Source organism: Pomacea canaliculata, linkage group LG4 (assembly GCF_003073045.1).
Source record: "Pomacea canaliculata isolate SZHN2017 linkage group LG4, ASM307304v1, whole genome shotgun sequence".
In the NCBI taxonomy this organism is placed as follows: domain Eukaryota; kingdom Metazoa; phylum Mollusca; class Gastropoda; order Architaenioglossa; family Ampullariidae; genus Pomacea; species Pomacea canaliculata.
In genome coordinates, this window is record NC_037593.1 from 748,638 (window position 1) to 760,926 (window position 12,289).

Consider the following 12,289-nt stretch of genomic DNA (forward strand, 5'->3'; position numbering starts at 1 on the left):
CACGTAAACAAATAAACAAACACATGGCGTACTCGTGTGATTGATACTCACTGAGGTCTACACACAGGGACAGAGGAGAGAAGGCAACACAACAGAGAGACAGAGAGAACCAAATGGAATAAGACGAGTAAAGACTAAGGGAAGTAACCATTACCTGTACGCCAACCCTTGTATTATCTCCCCTGACTGCGCCACCTCCCACCTTGCACAGAGTTGTCTGCTCACACGGGGCTAGCGTGTGAACAGTTGTCACCCCGTGTGGGGACTGTGGACTGTGGACTGTGGACCTACTGTTCATGGGGCTAGTGACCCAACTGCTTTCACTAACATTCACATCACATCACTGAGTGAGCACTACACACGTCACACAAATGACGTCACACAGGATGGCAGATCCCCTGCCGTGTACTTACCTGTGGACGCGGTGACTGTCACGTGACAGGAAGTACTGGCATGTCCAGCCTCGTTCTGGGCCATGCACTCGTACCTGCCGCCATGTTTGTCACGCGCTGCCAGGATCTGCAGGCGAGCCACGCCCCCCGCGAAAGTCTGCACGAAGTCAGGAACATCCTGCACCATCAGCCCGCTACGTCGCCACATCACCGACGGTTCCGGTGACCCCGTGACCTGGCACTGTAACGTCACGTTCTTCCCTGCGTCAGTGGTGACGTCTTGGAGCTGAGAGGTGAAGCGAGGGGTCACGCTCCTGGCTGCGAACAAACAGAGGGAGAGATGTTGGTGTTGCTGGAGTAGGTGGCGCGGTGCTGCCCTCTGTCGCCGACATTGCACAGCTGTGTAGCTACACCACAACTACAGCACCACAACGCTACACCACAACTACAACACCACAACTACAACACCACAACTACAGCACCACAACGCTACACCACAATAACTACAACACCACATGTGAACCAGTGTAGACCATGTCGCTTTCCTCACCTTTGACGGTGACCCTTGACCTGCTGGTCACGCGCCCCGCGACGTTGTGGGCCACGCACTCGTACACGCCGCCGTCCTGGGCCTCGACCTGCTGCACGTGCAGACTGGCGCGCGCACCGTCATAGGACTGCGAGTAGCTGAGTGTGTCCGGCAGACACTGGCCGTCACGTGACCACGTCACCTCCGGCTCCGGCACGCCGCTGACGTCACACTGCAGCAGCAACGACTCGCCGGCCGTCAGCAGAGACTGGCTGACCAGGGGCGTCACCAACATGGGCGCCATTGCCGTCACGTCAGTGTTGCTACCTGTGAGATACGTCACACACGTCACGAGTAAGTCACGACACAGTACACACAAACATCACGACTCATCAGGTTCAATCTTGAGACAAGGGGGGTGGAGGTGTTTTACGCTGAGTCAGCAGCTCGACAACGGCTGTTAGCCCGGTAAACAGATGTCACACAGCGTGGCCGACACGAGATGTGAACCCACGACATCTACTCCTCACTGTATTGGTGACGTGCTAACCGCTGTGCCACCGGACCGCGTCCGATATGTTGAGACAATGTGAAAGGTGATAATACACACAATACACATCTCACCTCCACGTTGTCTCCGTCTCTCTATGTCAGTGTGTGAGAGACAGAGACAGAGAGAGAGAGCTTGTCACATACTCACAGGCCAAGAAAGAAATGTGACGACTAATGGACTTAACATTCTTCCTACAAACACAAACATAAACACAAACTGTCTCCACACACACACGTACACGTACAGGTACACGTACAGGTACTAAGATGGCGCCGGCATGGCCAACACCTGTATCAGGACGAGAGACACGTTGCATGAACAGTCCGCGTACCTGGTGTTTGCCCGCCGCTACAACAAACAGTGGGCACACCCCGCAACCTCAGCTTCCACCACCTCCACACACCGGCCCCTGACCACCCTACAGTGTGTGGTCACTGAGTCTTGTCTACAGGACCCACCCCCACCATTCTCCCACCTACAGTGCGTGGTCACTGAGTGACGTCTGTCTCTAGGACCCCCCTTCTCCCCCCCCCTACAGAGCGTGGTCACAAAGTGTCGTCTGTGTACACCCACTGCAACAAGCGCGACCTCTCTTCTTGACAGGAACTCGATGACCTCAGTAGGGAGGTCGACTCTGACAGTAACACGAATGTCTGAGTGTAAATCAGTTGCTTGGCGAGGGCTGACACAGAAATAAGTTGTGTGAGTAGGGGGCTACCACGTAAATATGTTGTGTGAGTCGGGGGCTACCACGTAAATATGTTGTGTGAGTAGGGGGCTACCACGTAAATAAGTTGTGTGAGTAGGGGGCTACCACGTAAATATGTTGTGTGAGTAGGGGGCTACCACGTAAATATGTTGTGTGAATAGGGGGGGGCTAGCACTCACATAAGGCCCTTTCTGTGAAGCTGTATATCTTTACAGATACGTCACAAACACCTTTACAGACACGTCACTGAAACAGAACACGACTACAGGCGCATCGCTGAATGCGAGCATGTTCACAGACAGACACGGCAAGTGTTGATACGTCACCCAAACTATTCACGTTTAAAGATGCTTTACACGTTTACAGTCACTGAACATAATAGTCATGTGTCAACTCTCTGGACACGTTTACACGCGTAGTCCGCGAGACATGTCACTAAGCTGTACACGCTCACAAACACGTCACTAAACTATGCAGCCTTACAAACACGTCATTAAACTATGCAGCCTTACAATCACGTCTCTAGGCAGTACACACTCACAAACACGTCACTACACCTGAGCACGCTCACAAACACGTCACTACACCCGGGCACGCTCACAAACTAAACTGTTCGTCACGATACTGCGTCCTGACCCTCGACCTTCCGACAGTCCCGTTCCCTAGAGTCGGAAAATGCGACAGCCCCCCTTAAACCGGAAATACCGACAGTCCCTCAGCCAGCAGCCAGTGATGTCGCTGTTGCTGTAGACAGCCGCTAGGGGACGCGCACGTCGTGTATTGGCGTAACAAATGGCGGCGGTCGTCGCCGTGTGTCGCCCTCGTCGCCATCAGGTCGTAAAACACGACTTGACTTCCTGCGCCTTGACACAGTGAGCCACTTGTGGGCCGCAACTCACAGCAACAAGCCAGTGTTTGGCGTAGATAACAACAACAACAACAAGCCAGTGTTTGCTGTAGATAACAACAATAAACTACTGTCTGTCTGCCCTGTAAATTATTGTTGTTATCGGTGGTCGGGAATGACTATATTCACTATATCAGTACACGACGTCACGTTCACCAGCGAGGACGTCACTCATAAGAAGCCAGAACAAAGCTGCTTGACAACAAACAGCGAGACAACTCCTACTCAGACTTCCTGCCGGAAACACGCTCTGGTGTCTGGAGTTGTCTCCCTTGCACGTGCTCCGGTGATGTAGTGACCTCCCCTCCCAACCCACCCCCCACACAAGGCCCTCACTACACGCCCACCCGATCACCGGACACATCTACCCGTCCACGGCTCCTGCCCAATCTCACACAGTCAGCTGTCAGTTTGCTGTAGCTCCGTCAGATTTTAACAGTAAACAGTAGAGTAAACAAGGAAGTAAACAATGAAGTAAATAGTGGAGTAAACAGTAGAGTAAACAATGAAGTAAACAAGGAAGTAAACAATGAAGTAAATAGTGGAGTAAACAGTAGAGTAAACAATGAAGTAAACAGTGGAGTAAACAGTAGAGTAAACAATGAAGTAAACAATGAAGTAAATAGTGGAGTAAACAGTGGAGTAAACAAGGAAGTCAGCGTATTTTCTCCTTCAGTCCCACATTATTTTTCCCAGAAACATCCTACAATAGAAGCTGCTGCAACGAAGACAGATGAGGATAGCAGCAACAAGGCTACAGATACTCGGATGTCGGGGGTTCGTATCTCGGCTCCGACACTTCCGTGTAAACATATGTATTATGTACTCTGTGAGTGTGTGTTATATGTGTGCACTGTGACTGCACGTGGCTACTGTATGTGTGTTTGTGGAGGGTATTGTGAGTGTGTTACATGTGTGTACTGTGTGTGTGTGTGTTATATCTGTGTACTGTGTATTTATTGAGAAGGTATTACAGGAAGTAACTGTGTAAGCAGGTTTATTACGAAGGTTTACCGAGACTTTGTTGGTCGCCCAGCGCGTGCGGCTCCTGCACTTGCTTGTCCGCCAGGCCCCCTACGGCGTCGCTGTCGACTTGCTGCTGCTGCTCCTCCTCCTTCTCCTCTTCCTCCTCCTCCTCCTCCACCTTGGCGTCCGCCGCCACGCGAGGCTCCACCGGGTGGAGGGTGGCCAGCTCCTCCAGCATGGCGGGTAGCGGGTGTAGGTTGGCGGGTAGCGGGCCCGATGGCTGGTCCACCTCCACGCGCGCCGCCACGTTGCTGGTCCAGGACTGACCACGTGACACGGAGGTGTTGTCCGCCTGCACGTGCACGTCGTGCTCCACGAACTCGCTGCCGCCCCGGTCACGCACGCGCCGCATGTACTGCGCCGTGCGCTGGTAGTAGTTGGAACCGCGGTGCGTCAGCTTCTTGCGGGACTGGATGACGTCACGCTCCGTCACCAGCGCGCCCCCTGGCGCCTGGTAGCTGGTCTCCACCACGGTGTCACGTGTCTCCTCGCTGGCGTTGCTGGGCGTGCGTCGCACTTTGGACTTGATGGTCACGATGCGGTTGTGACATTCGTCCTGCGACACCTTGCGGTACGTCACCGTGCCGTCACTGTCCTGCTCCACGGTGGCGTTGCTGCTGTTGTTGCTGCTACCTGTCCTGCGCTTCTCGCCGCTCGGCTGCGCTTTCAGAACCAAGTACGCCGATGACGTCATATCGTCTGCTGACGCTGGTGGTAGCGACTGCGGTAAAGATGGCGCTGATGTCGTCGTGTGGCCGTCGATCACAGTGACGTTCCCTCCCGACAGGTCGTCTGAAACGAGGACAACGTCTGTCAGCAAAAGCAGGCAAGGGAGGGAGGGACGAGAAGACAGGAGGAGAAGGAAGCCAAGGTCTAGGTCTCTCTGACAGCGTCAGCAACACACACAGCGAAGCGGGTCACGAACTGTCACGTCACCACCTATGTTCATTCTGACAGTTTACTGGGATACCGGGGAACGAGTCACGGGCCTCGCACTTGTGGACGTACACTCGGACACACACACAAGCACGCAAGCAAACACGCGCACGAATGGAGAAATCAAATGTTCTCACCATCTTCAGGGGGACCTGGAACGTGACGTGCTGTGTTTGTCTGGAAACAACAATAAAGACAGTTGATGACATGTCTGTGACAAGCTCTGTGTTTGTCTGGAAACAAGCATAGACAGTTGATGACATGTTTGTGACACACACAGCTGTACCCTGACACACTCCCAAGAGTGTAACCCACTGACATCCGCACGTCCCCTCGCATCCCCTCCCCCCATCCACAAGGAATGAGGGACCTACACCCCCCACTCCCACCCGCACACTGAGGGCCGAGCACGCACCCAGCTCTCCGCCCCGTCAGTGGTGTACACAAGCTCTCGTCACCACTCGTGCAGATGACAGATAAAAAGCGACAGGCCAGCGACGATAACGACAGTGGGCATCGGCGTCCTCCGTAACTACAGGCGGCGTTACAGCGTTACAGCAGTGTAACAACATACAGGCGGCGTTACAGCGTTACAGCAGTGTAACATGTTAAAGTAGATAGTGTAACTAACACTACGGGCGGCGTTACATGTTACAGGAGTGTAACAACATACAGCCAGCGTGACATGTTACAGTAGATCGTGTAACTAACACTAGGCGGCGTTACATGTTACAGGAGTGTAACAACATACAGCCAGCGTGACATGTTACAGTAGATCGTGTAACTAACACTAGGCGGCGTTACATGTTACAGCAGTGTAACAACATACAGGCGGCGTTACATGTTACAGTAGCTAGTGTTACAAAAATATGCCCACCGCTGTAGTGTAACAATGTTACTGAACGCACGGTTCAGTAACGCACTGCAGTTACGTCACAAGCATTCCCTCCTGCACGTTACAAGACGTAGTCGGCTGTTGTAATGCTCACTCGTGCGAGTGCTCTCCCCTGGCTAGCGCCTCATTAACAAAGCCACAGCCATTAAGTCCGGCGCTGGCAGTAATTAATGGCGGAGTGCAGGCTGTAGCAGGTCGCGCGGATGTAGACGCGGCAAGCAGCGCCACGCAGCGGCAGTCAAGCGAGAGAGAGAGACGCACGGGTGGGCAACGTCAGGCCCGGAAGTTGAGTGAATGTAGAGTTTTCACGCCGACATAATTCTCAGTAACGAACTGACGATAATGAGAGGAGAGAGACGCGAGGAACGTCCATGGCGAGGTAGACCTACACAGGCGGGTGCATGACGGGACAGACGCCATGCCTGTGTCACGTGCCGCGATGTCTGGGAAGCAATTACTGTCTGGGTGTCAAGTACGCATGCGCATACAGACAAGAGTTCATGACCGTCTGTACATCGTCTGCACAATAAACAAGCTGAGGACGATAATTCACATAACGACAGACGAGAGCGCACAATACCCTTACTGACGTCACAGCAAGATGGCGAACGCAGGCAGCTAGCGGTGTGTGGGTGGCGCCGTCTACAGCGGCGAATGCTAGCCCTGTAGAGTGGCGAGAATGTAAGAGTGTAAGAAAGTAAGAGTGAAGGAATGTAAGAGAGACAGACACTCACCAGGGTGCGCGGCTGTGTGCGCGCTGCTGTCGCCAAATGTCAGGCGCCGCGCTGATGCACATCCTCCCAACGCCGCGGCTTGCACCGACTGGGAGGACAACCTCCGGACACCGGCCACCCTCACCCACTCTCAGCACATCAGCTGACCCACTGACCCACCACCACCCCCTCCCCCTACACACATACGTCAACAAACGTCACCGTCGACGTGCGAGGACGTAACTCTGGCTGTCTACTTCAGATGAGGAGACTGCGACTGCGCACCCGCCATGGGCCGTCAGACAGGATGGCGGACTCCTTGTCGTGTGCACCGCGGGACGCGTCGTCAGCCGCAGACAGGATGGGGAATTCCTCGCCGTGTGTCTCCCCTTCCCCCCACCCAGCCACCTACCCATGCATCCCTCGGCGAACTCTCGTCTGCTGCGGGCAGCAACTCGGCCGACAGCTGCACCCGTCACACTCCCCCCCCCCCAACCCTCCACCGCCACTCCACCCTCCACCCCCACCTGACACCTTCAGCACCCACTTCCCTGCTCCTACACAGCACTTCTACACTCCTACACACTTCCCCGCTCCTACACAACACTTTTTTTTAGAGCTACACACACTTCCCCGCTCCTACACAACACTTTCTTACAGCTACACACACTTCCCGCTCTGACGTCATCGTCTCATGTTACAAGACACGTTTGTCATCCTAACTCAGTGTCGCCTTGTCAAGGGGAAGCTGTCACTAGCGCCTGAGTAACAGCCTGCCAGGAGCTTGACACTCGCCAAATATTTCTCTTGTAAGCACGAGTTATATTCCCTCTGTAACCACGTGTTACATTCCCTTGTAACCACTGTAACATTCCCTCTGTAACCATGTGTAATACTTCCATTGTAAGCACTGTAACATTCCCACGTGTTACATTCCCTTGTAACCACGCGTAGCAAACAAGCTGGCCCCACACAGCCAAGGGAGGTAAGTAAGTGAGGCAGTGCGGGGTACTTACAGGCCCCACCCACCAGCACCGTCCCCCCCTGTCAGCCACTCACTGGGAGGATGGGTCGCGTTGCTGAGGTGAGAGGTCAGAGCAGTGGCTGTAGACAAGAGGTGGCTGTGGGTGAGGGGGCGGTGCTGGCGCCTGCTGCTGACTAACGAGTGATGCAGATGCAGTCAAGCGAGGGCTGGGCTCGTGGCGCCGCCTGGCGGCCAACTGTGTGGGTGTGTAACTGTGTAACTGTGTAGCTGTACCCCACTGACAGCCACTCGTGTGTGTTAGTGCGTGTAACCCTACACCTGCCCTGACACACGCACCCGACACATGTAACACCTGTAATGTCGGGTGCACGCTGCAGGTGATGTGTAGGGGGCGCTGCTCACCACACACGTGACCACAGGGCAGCGAAGTGTAACAACAAGTTGAGACAAAGCTGACGTCATGTGCTTGTGGACAATCGGTCGGAAAATGTCCCGACTGTCAGCAACCCCCTCCTCTCACCTCCACATCACAGTGTCGTCTGCCGCATTGTCATAGTAATGGGTCACTAGGTCACTAGGTCACGCTTGGCTGATGGCCTCCGCTGTGCTATCGGGGACACAGCCGGGGACGTTGTCTCCTTGTCTCCGCTCGTCTCTTCAAACAGGCGGGGTGGGTGTCAAGTACGGGGTAGGTCTGTGCACTTCACACACAGACAACAGCACCAGACACTCCACCTGTCACAACCACCCGACCACCCGCCTGAACAGCTGCCACAGACAGCATCACTGCCACAACCACCCGTCTATACAGCTGTCACAACCACCCGACCACCCGCCTGAACAGCTGCCACAGACAGCATCACTGCCACAACCACCCGTCTATACAGCTGTCACAACCACCCGTCTATACAGCTGCCACGACCACCCGTCTATACAGCTGCCACGACCACCCGTCTATACAGCTGCCACGACCACCCGTCTATACAGCTGCCACAACCACCCGTTTGTAAGTGAGGCAGCCATCCTGCTGCAGCCTTTGTTCCAACCTGTTTCGGGATGGGGCCAATGTGTCTGATCACAGTGGGCCACTCTATGACCCTGTGTTAAGGTGAGAGGTTTCAGGGTGGACTGGAGTGTATGCTACAGTTAGTGTCTCTCTACCCACCCCTCACACACTACCCACCCCTCGTTACGTCTCTACCCACCCCTCACACACTACCCACCCCTCACTCACTACCCACCCCTCACTCACTACCCACCCCTCACACACTACCCACCCCTCACACACTACCCACCCCTCACTCACTACCCACCCCTCACTCACTACCCACCCCTCACACACTACCCACCCCTCACTACGTCACTACCCACCCCTCACTCACTACCCACCCCTCACACACTACCCACCCCTCACACACTACCCACCCCTCGCGACGTCTCTACATACCTGACCGGCTTTCTCTACACAAGACCGTCCGTACATAAACAGCCACAACTGACGAGGTGGACGACAGCCACGACTTACCGGGGTACAGGAGTCCATGTCATCTGCGTCGATGTACTCCAGGTCGTTGTCGCTGTCTTCGGTGGTCACGCCCATCTGTGCGGCGCCCTCTGTTGGTGAGAGCTCATCCCCTGCAGTGTCCACGTTGGTCACTTCTTCCGTCAGCGTCGCCAGTGGGGCAGACACCTTGCCCCTCGCCAGCGCAGGCGAGCCCCTGTCCCGGGTATCCCCCGCCTGCTGGTCCCTGACGCAGTGAGCGGCGGGTGGGTTCATGGTCGTGGTGGTGTCCGCGCTGTACTCATCACCGTCGCTGACGTCAGACGCTGTGCCCTCCGATGTGCTCAGCATGTCGATGTCGTCCAGGAGGGCCGAGAAGGCTTTCTCTATTTCCGCCGCGGGCTTCTCGGTAGACGTCAGACAAGGGTCAGAGGGCGCTTTGACAGCCTTGACCTCAGTCTTGACACGCGCCACTGACTTGTGGGTATCCCCCGAGCCGGTCTGGAGTATGGCTGGCTGGGAGGCCAGGGAGAGAGCAACTGCTGTGCTCGGCATACTCCTCTGGTCACGTGTCGTCCTGGTGAGTGGTTCACCAGTTGTTGTCTCTGGGGGTGGGGGTAGGCTGTCGCTGATGGCGCTCACGTCCGGCGCCGCCTTCCGATCAGCAGACAACCTCGGAGGACGATCTAGAACGTTGAACGACTCCGCCCGCCGTGGTTGTGACGACCTCACAATCTCAGAATCCCGGGTAGGATCCACACGGAAGGATGCGGCACGCTGTGACCTTTTACCTGGCGGCTCGGGGTCAGAGATCAGTTCGCTCACCTGCACAGTGACGTCAGCCTCTGCCGAAACCTGACCAGGGCGGTCCTCCGACTGGCGATCACCTGACTCGGTCGCCGCGAACTTCCCCACCAACGAACTCACCAGGCGTTTTGAAGGTGAAGGCCGCAGCCCCTTGTCGAGCTTCTGGAAGTCTGAAAGCTGTTTGTCGACGCCAGGTGGCGCGGCTGTATGTTCACCGTCATTAACCACCAAACAGTCGGTGCCAGGGTCAGCGCCTGTCGTGTCCCCGGCTTTGTGCAAGACCTGTCTGCGCTGTCTCTCTGAGGTCTCCTCCGACCGTCTGACGTCCCTCCAGCTTCGACTCCGGCCGTCAGAGGTCAGAGGTTTTGAAGATGTCTGGCTTGACGGCTGGCCGACTCTCACGGCCCCTAGAAACTTTTCCTCCGAGCTCAAGCTCTCGCTTCGAGACTTGAGCCTGGCCTTGACCTGGTTCACGAGATCCCAGTCGAGGTCGTCTTTTCTTGACCCCGCTGACGACAACCGTTTGCTGTCCCAAGACGAGTCGATGACCTCATCCAAGGGCCGCTGTGGATGGTGTGACCCCGCCCCTACTCCCACTTCGACCTTTAACAAGTCCTGGAGCGAGCTGGCCCTCCTCTCACCGGAAGTACCCGCTGATGTCTCGCCACCCGAAAGAGCTGTATCCCCGAAACTTACAATCTTACGATTCTCATCTTCCTGATTAGAGAGTGTTGGGCCGGGTAGAGGTGTTGTCGAGGTGTGACTGTCGGTGACAGGTTGTGACTGTCTCCGCTGGGAATTCAGAAGCTGAGCTATCGCGGAAGACGGGCCGTTGGGCAGGGAGGTCGACGATGAGCTGTCGTCACTGACGATGGAATGAAGTGACCTCGACACTTGCCTCTTATCTAGCGAGCTGAAGATGCTTGTTGGAGTTATGCCGTGCCGAGTGGCTGGGGTGGATCTACCCGACTGCTCGTCTACTGTTTGCCCAGCTAGTCGCAGACTCACCAGTGACGTGGATGCCTCCTCGTGACCCGCCTTGCTACTCTCCTCCACACTTTCGTTGCTCAACGACGTGGAGTGCAGCTCATCTCCTAAAAGTCTCCAGACACTCTCTTGGGCACGTGACTTCCAGTGACCTGCGGTGGATGACCCGCTTCCTTCGGTCTTCAGAGGCGGGGCGGCTGCTGCAGCGTCCACACTCTCCCAGCTCTCCCTCGTGACCCGCGCTCTGGTGAGCCTAGTGCTGGCAGGCACCGAGTCCACTCGCGGCTTTCTGCTGACGTTGGGGCCTCGCAGCGAATGTTCCCAGGACTTGCTGCCTGTTGCTGCATCACCGCCAGCAGGCACGCGCTTGCCTGTGGCGCCGCCCTGCGGGGAGCTTGTTCCTCCCGGCCTCTCGTTGTCCTCGACAAGGGAGGTAACCACCTTGCTCTCAGGAGCGGAGACAGGATGACCAGCATGAACTCTCTCCTCCTGCTTCACGGTCAGTAGCCCCACGGGGGACTTGTGGTCCTTGACCTTCACTGACTTGCTGACTTCCGCTGACCTGTCACCGAGCGAGTCCGTGACCCTCGGGGTCGGCGACAGCCTGACGCTGCTGGTCCTCGTCACCGACCTGTCGCTCACTGCTTGCAAGTGTTGCCTAGGTAACACAGATTCTCGAAAACTGCTCGACTTGGTGACGTCTGCTTTTCTCGAACCAGAGCTGCCTTCCCCTGGAAAAGGAGATAACCGACCGCGTGATGTTGTCTCCCCTGACGACGCTGTAGCATCTGAGGCCGCTGGACAGAGGGAGCTGCGGTCGCTCGAGTCTACAGGAGCCACCAGAGGGGGGAGGTCTGCTCTGACTTTCTCTGGAACACAACACAAGTCATGAATGATAATAAGGCTAGTCTCATACTACAGTAACACACAAAGTGGAGACTGAACTGTGTATCACGTGTACGTCACGTTTCTAGGAGCATGTAACCACTGAGACGTAACACGTGCACGAATACTTTACAACCAAGACGTCACAGGTGGACGAGTACGTTACCATCAAGACGTAACAAGACGTTTACGAGTATAAGATGAATGTAACCGCACCACGTGAAATGTTGGTGACGCCACACGACCCTCGCCAAGGGATGCTCGCACGGCGCCACCCTGCCCCTGCTCACCCACCCACCCCATCATCACTCAGCGCGAAGGCACACGAACAATGTGACCCACTTGACGTCCCACCCACAATTGCAGTCTACTTATCGAGTGACAAACTAAATGATGTCACATTCAGCCCCGGGTGTGTCGCTGTAACCCGTGAACCCACCCACCACAGCGCGAGCTCCAGTGAC

General features: G+C 55.7%; 1 protein-coding gene across 7 annotated transcripts in view; it reads right to left on the minus strand.

The window, feature by feature from the left end:
- The window catches only part of LOC112561770, an 82,067-nt gene that overhangs the window by 32,740 nt on the left and 37,038 nt on the right, over positions 1-12,289 (minus strand). For all 7 annotated transcript variants that reach the window (XM_025234469.1, XM_025234464.1, XM_025234467.1 and 4 more), the window contains 5 exons: positions 9,171-11,809; positions 5,190-5,229; positions 4,105-4,908; positions 943-1,248; positions 414-710 (listed from right to left, as the gene is read on the minus strand). In XM_025234469.1, the coding sequence (XP_025090254.1) occupies positions 414-710; positions 943-1,248; positions 4,105-4,908; positions 5,190-5,229; positions 9,171-11,809 (4,086 nt within the window). The remainder of the gene's footprint in view (positions 1-413; positions 711-942; positions 1,249-4,104; positions 4,909-5,189; positions 5,230-9,170; positions 11,810-12,289) is intronic.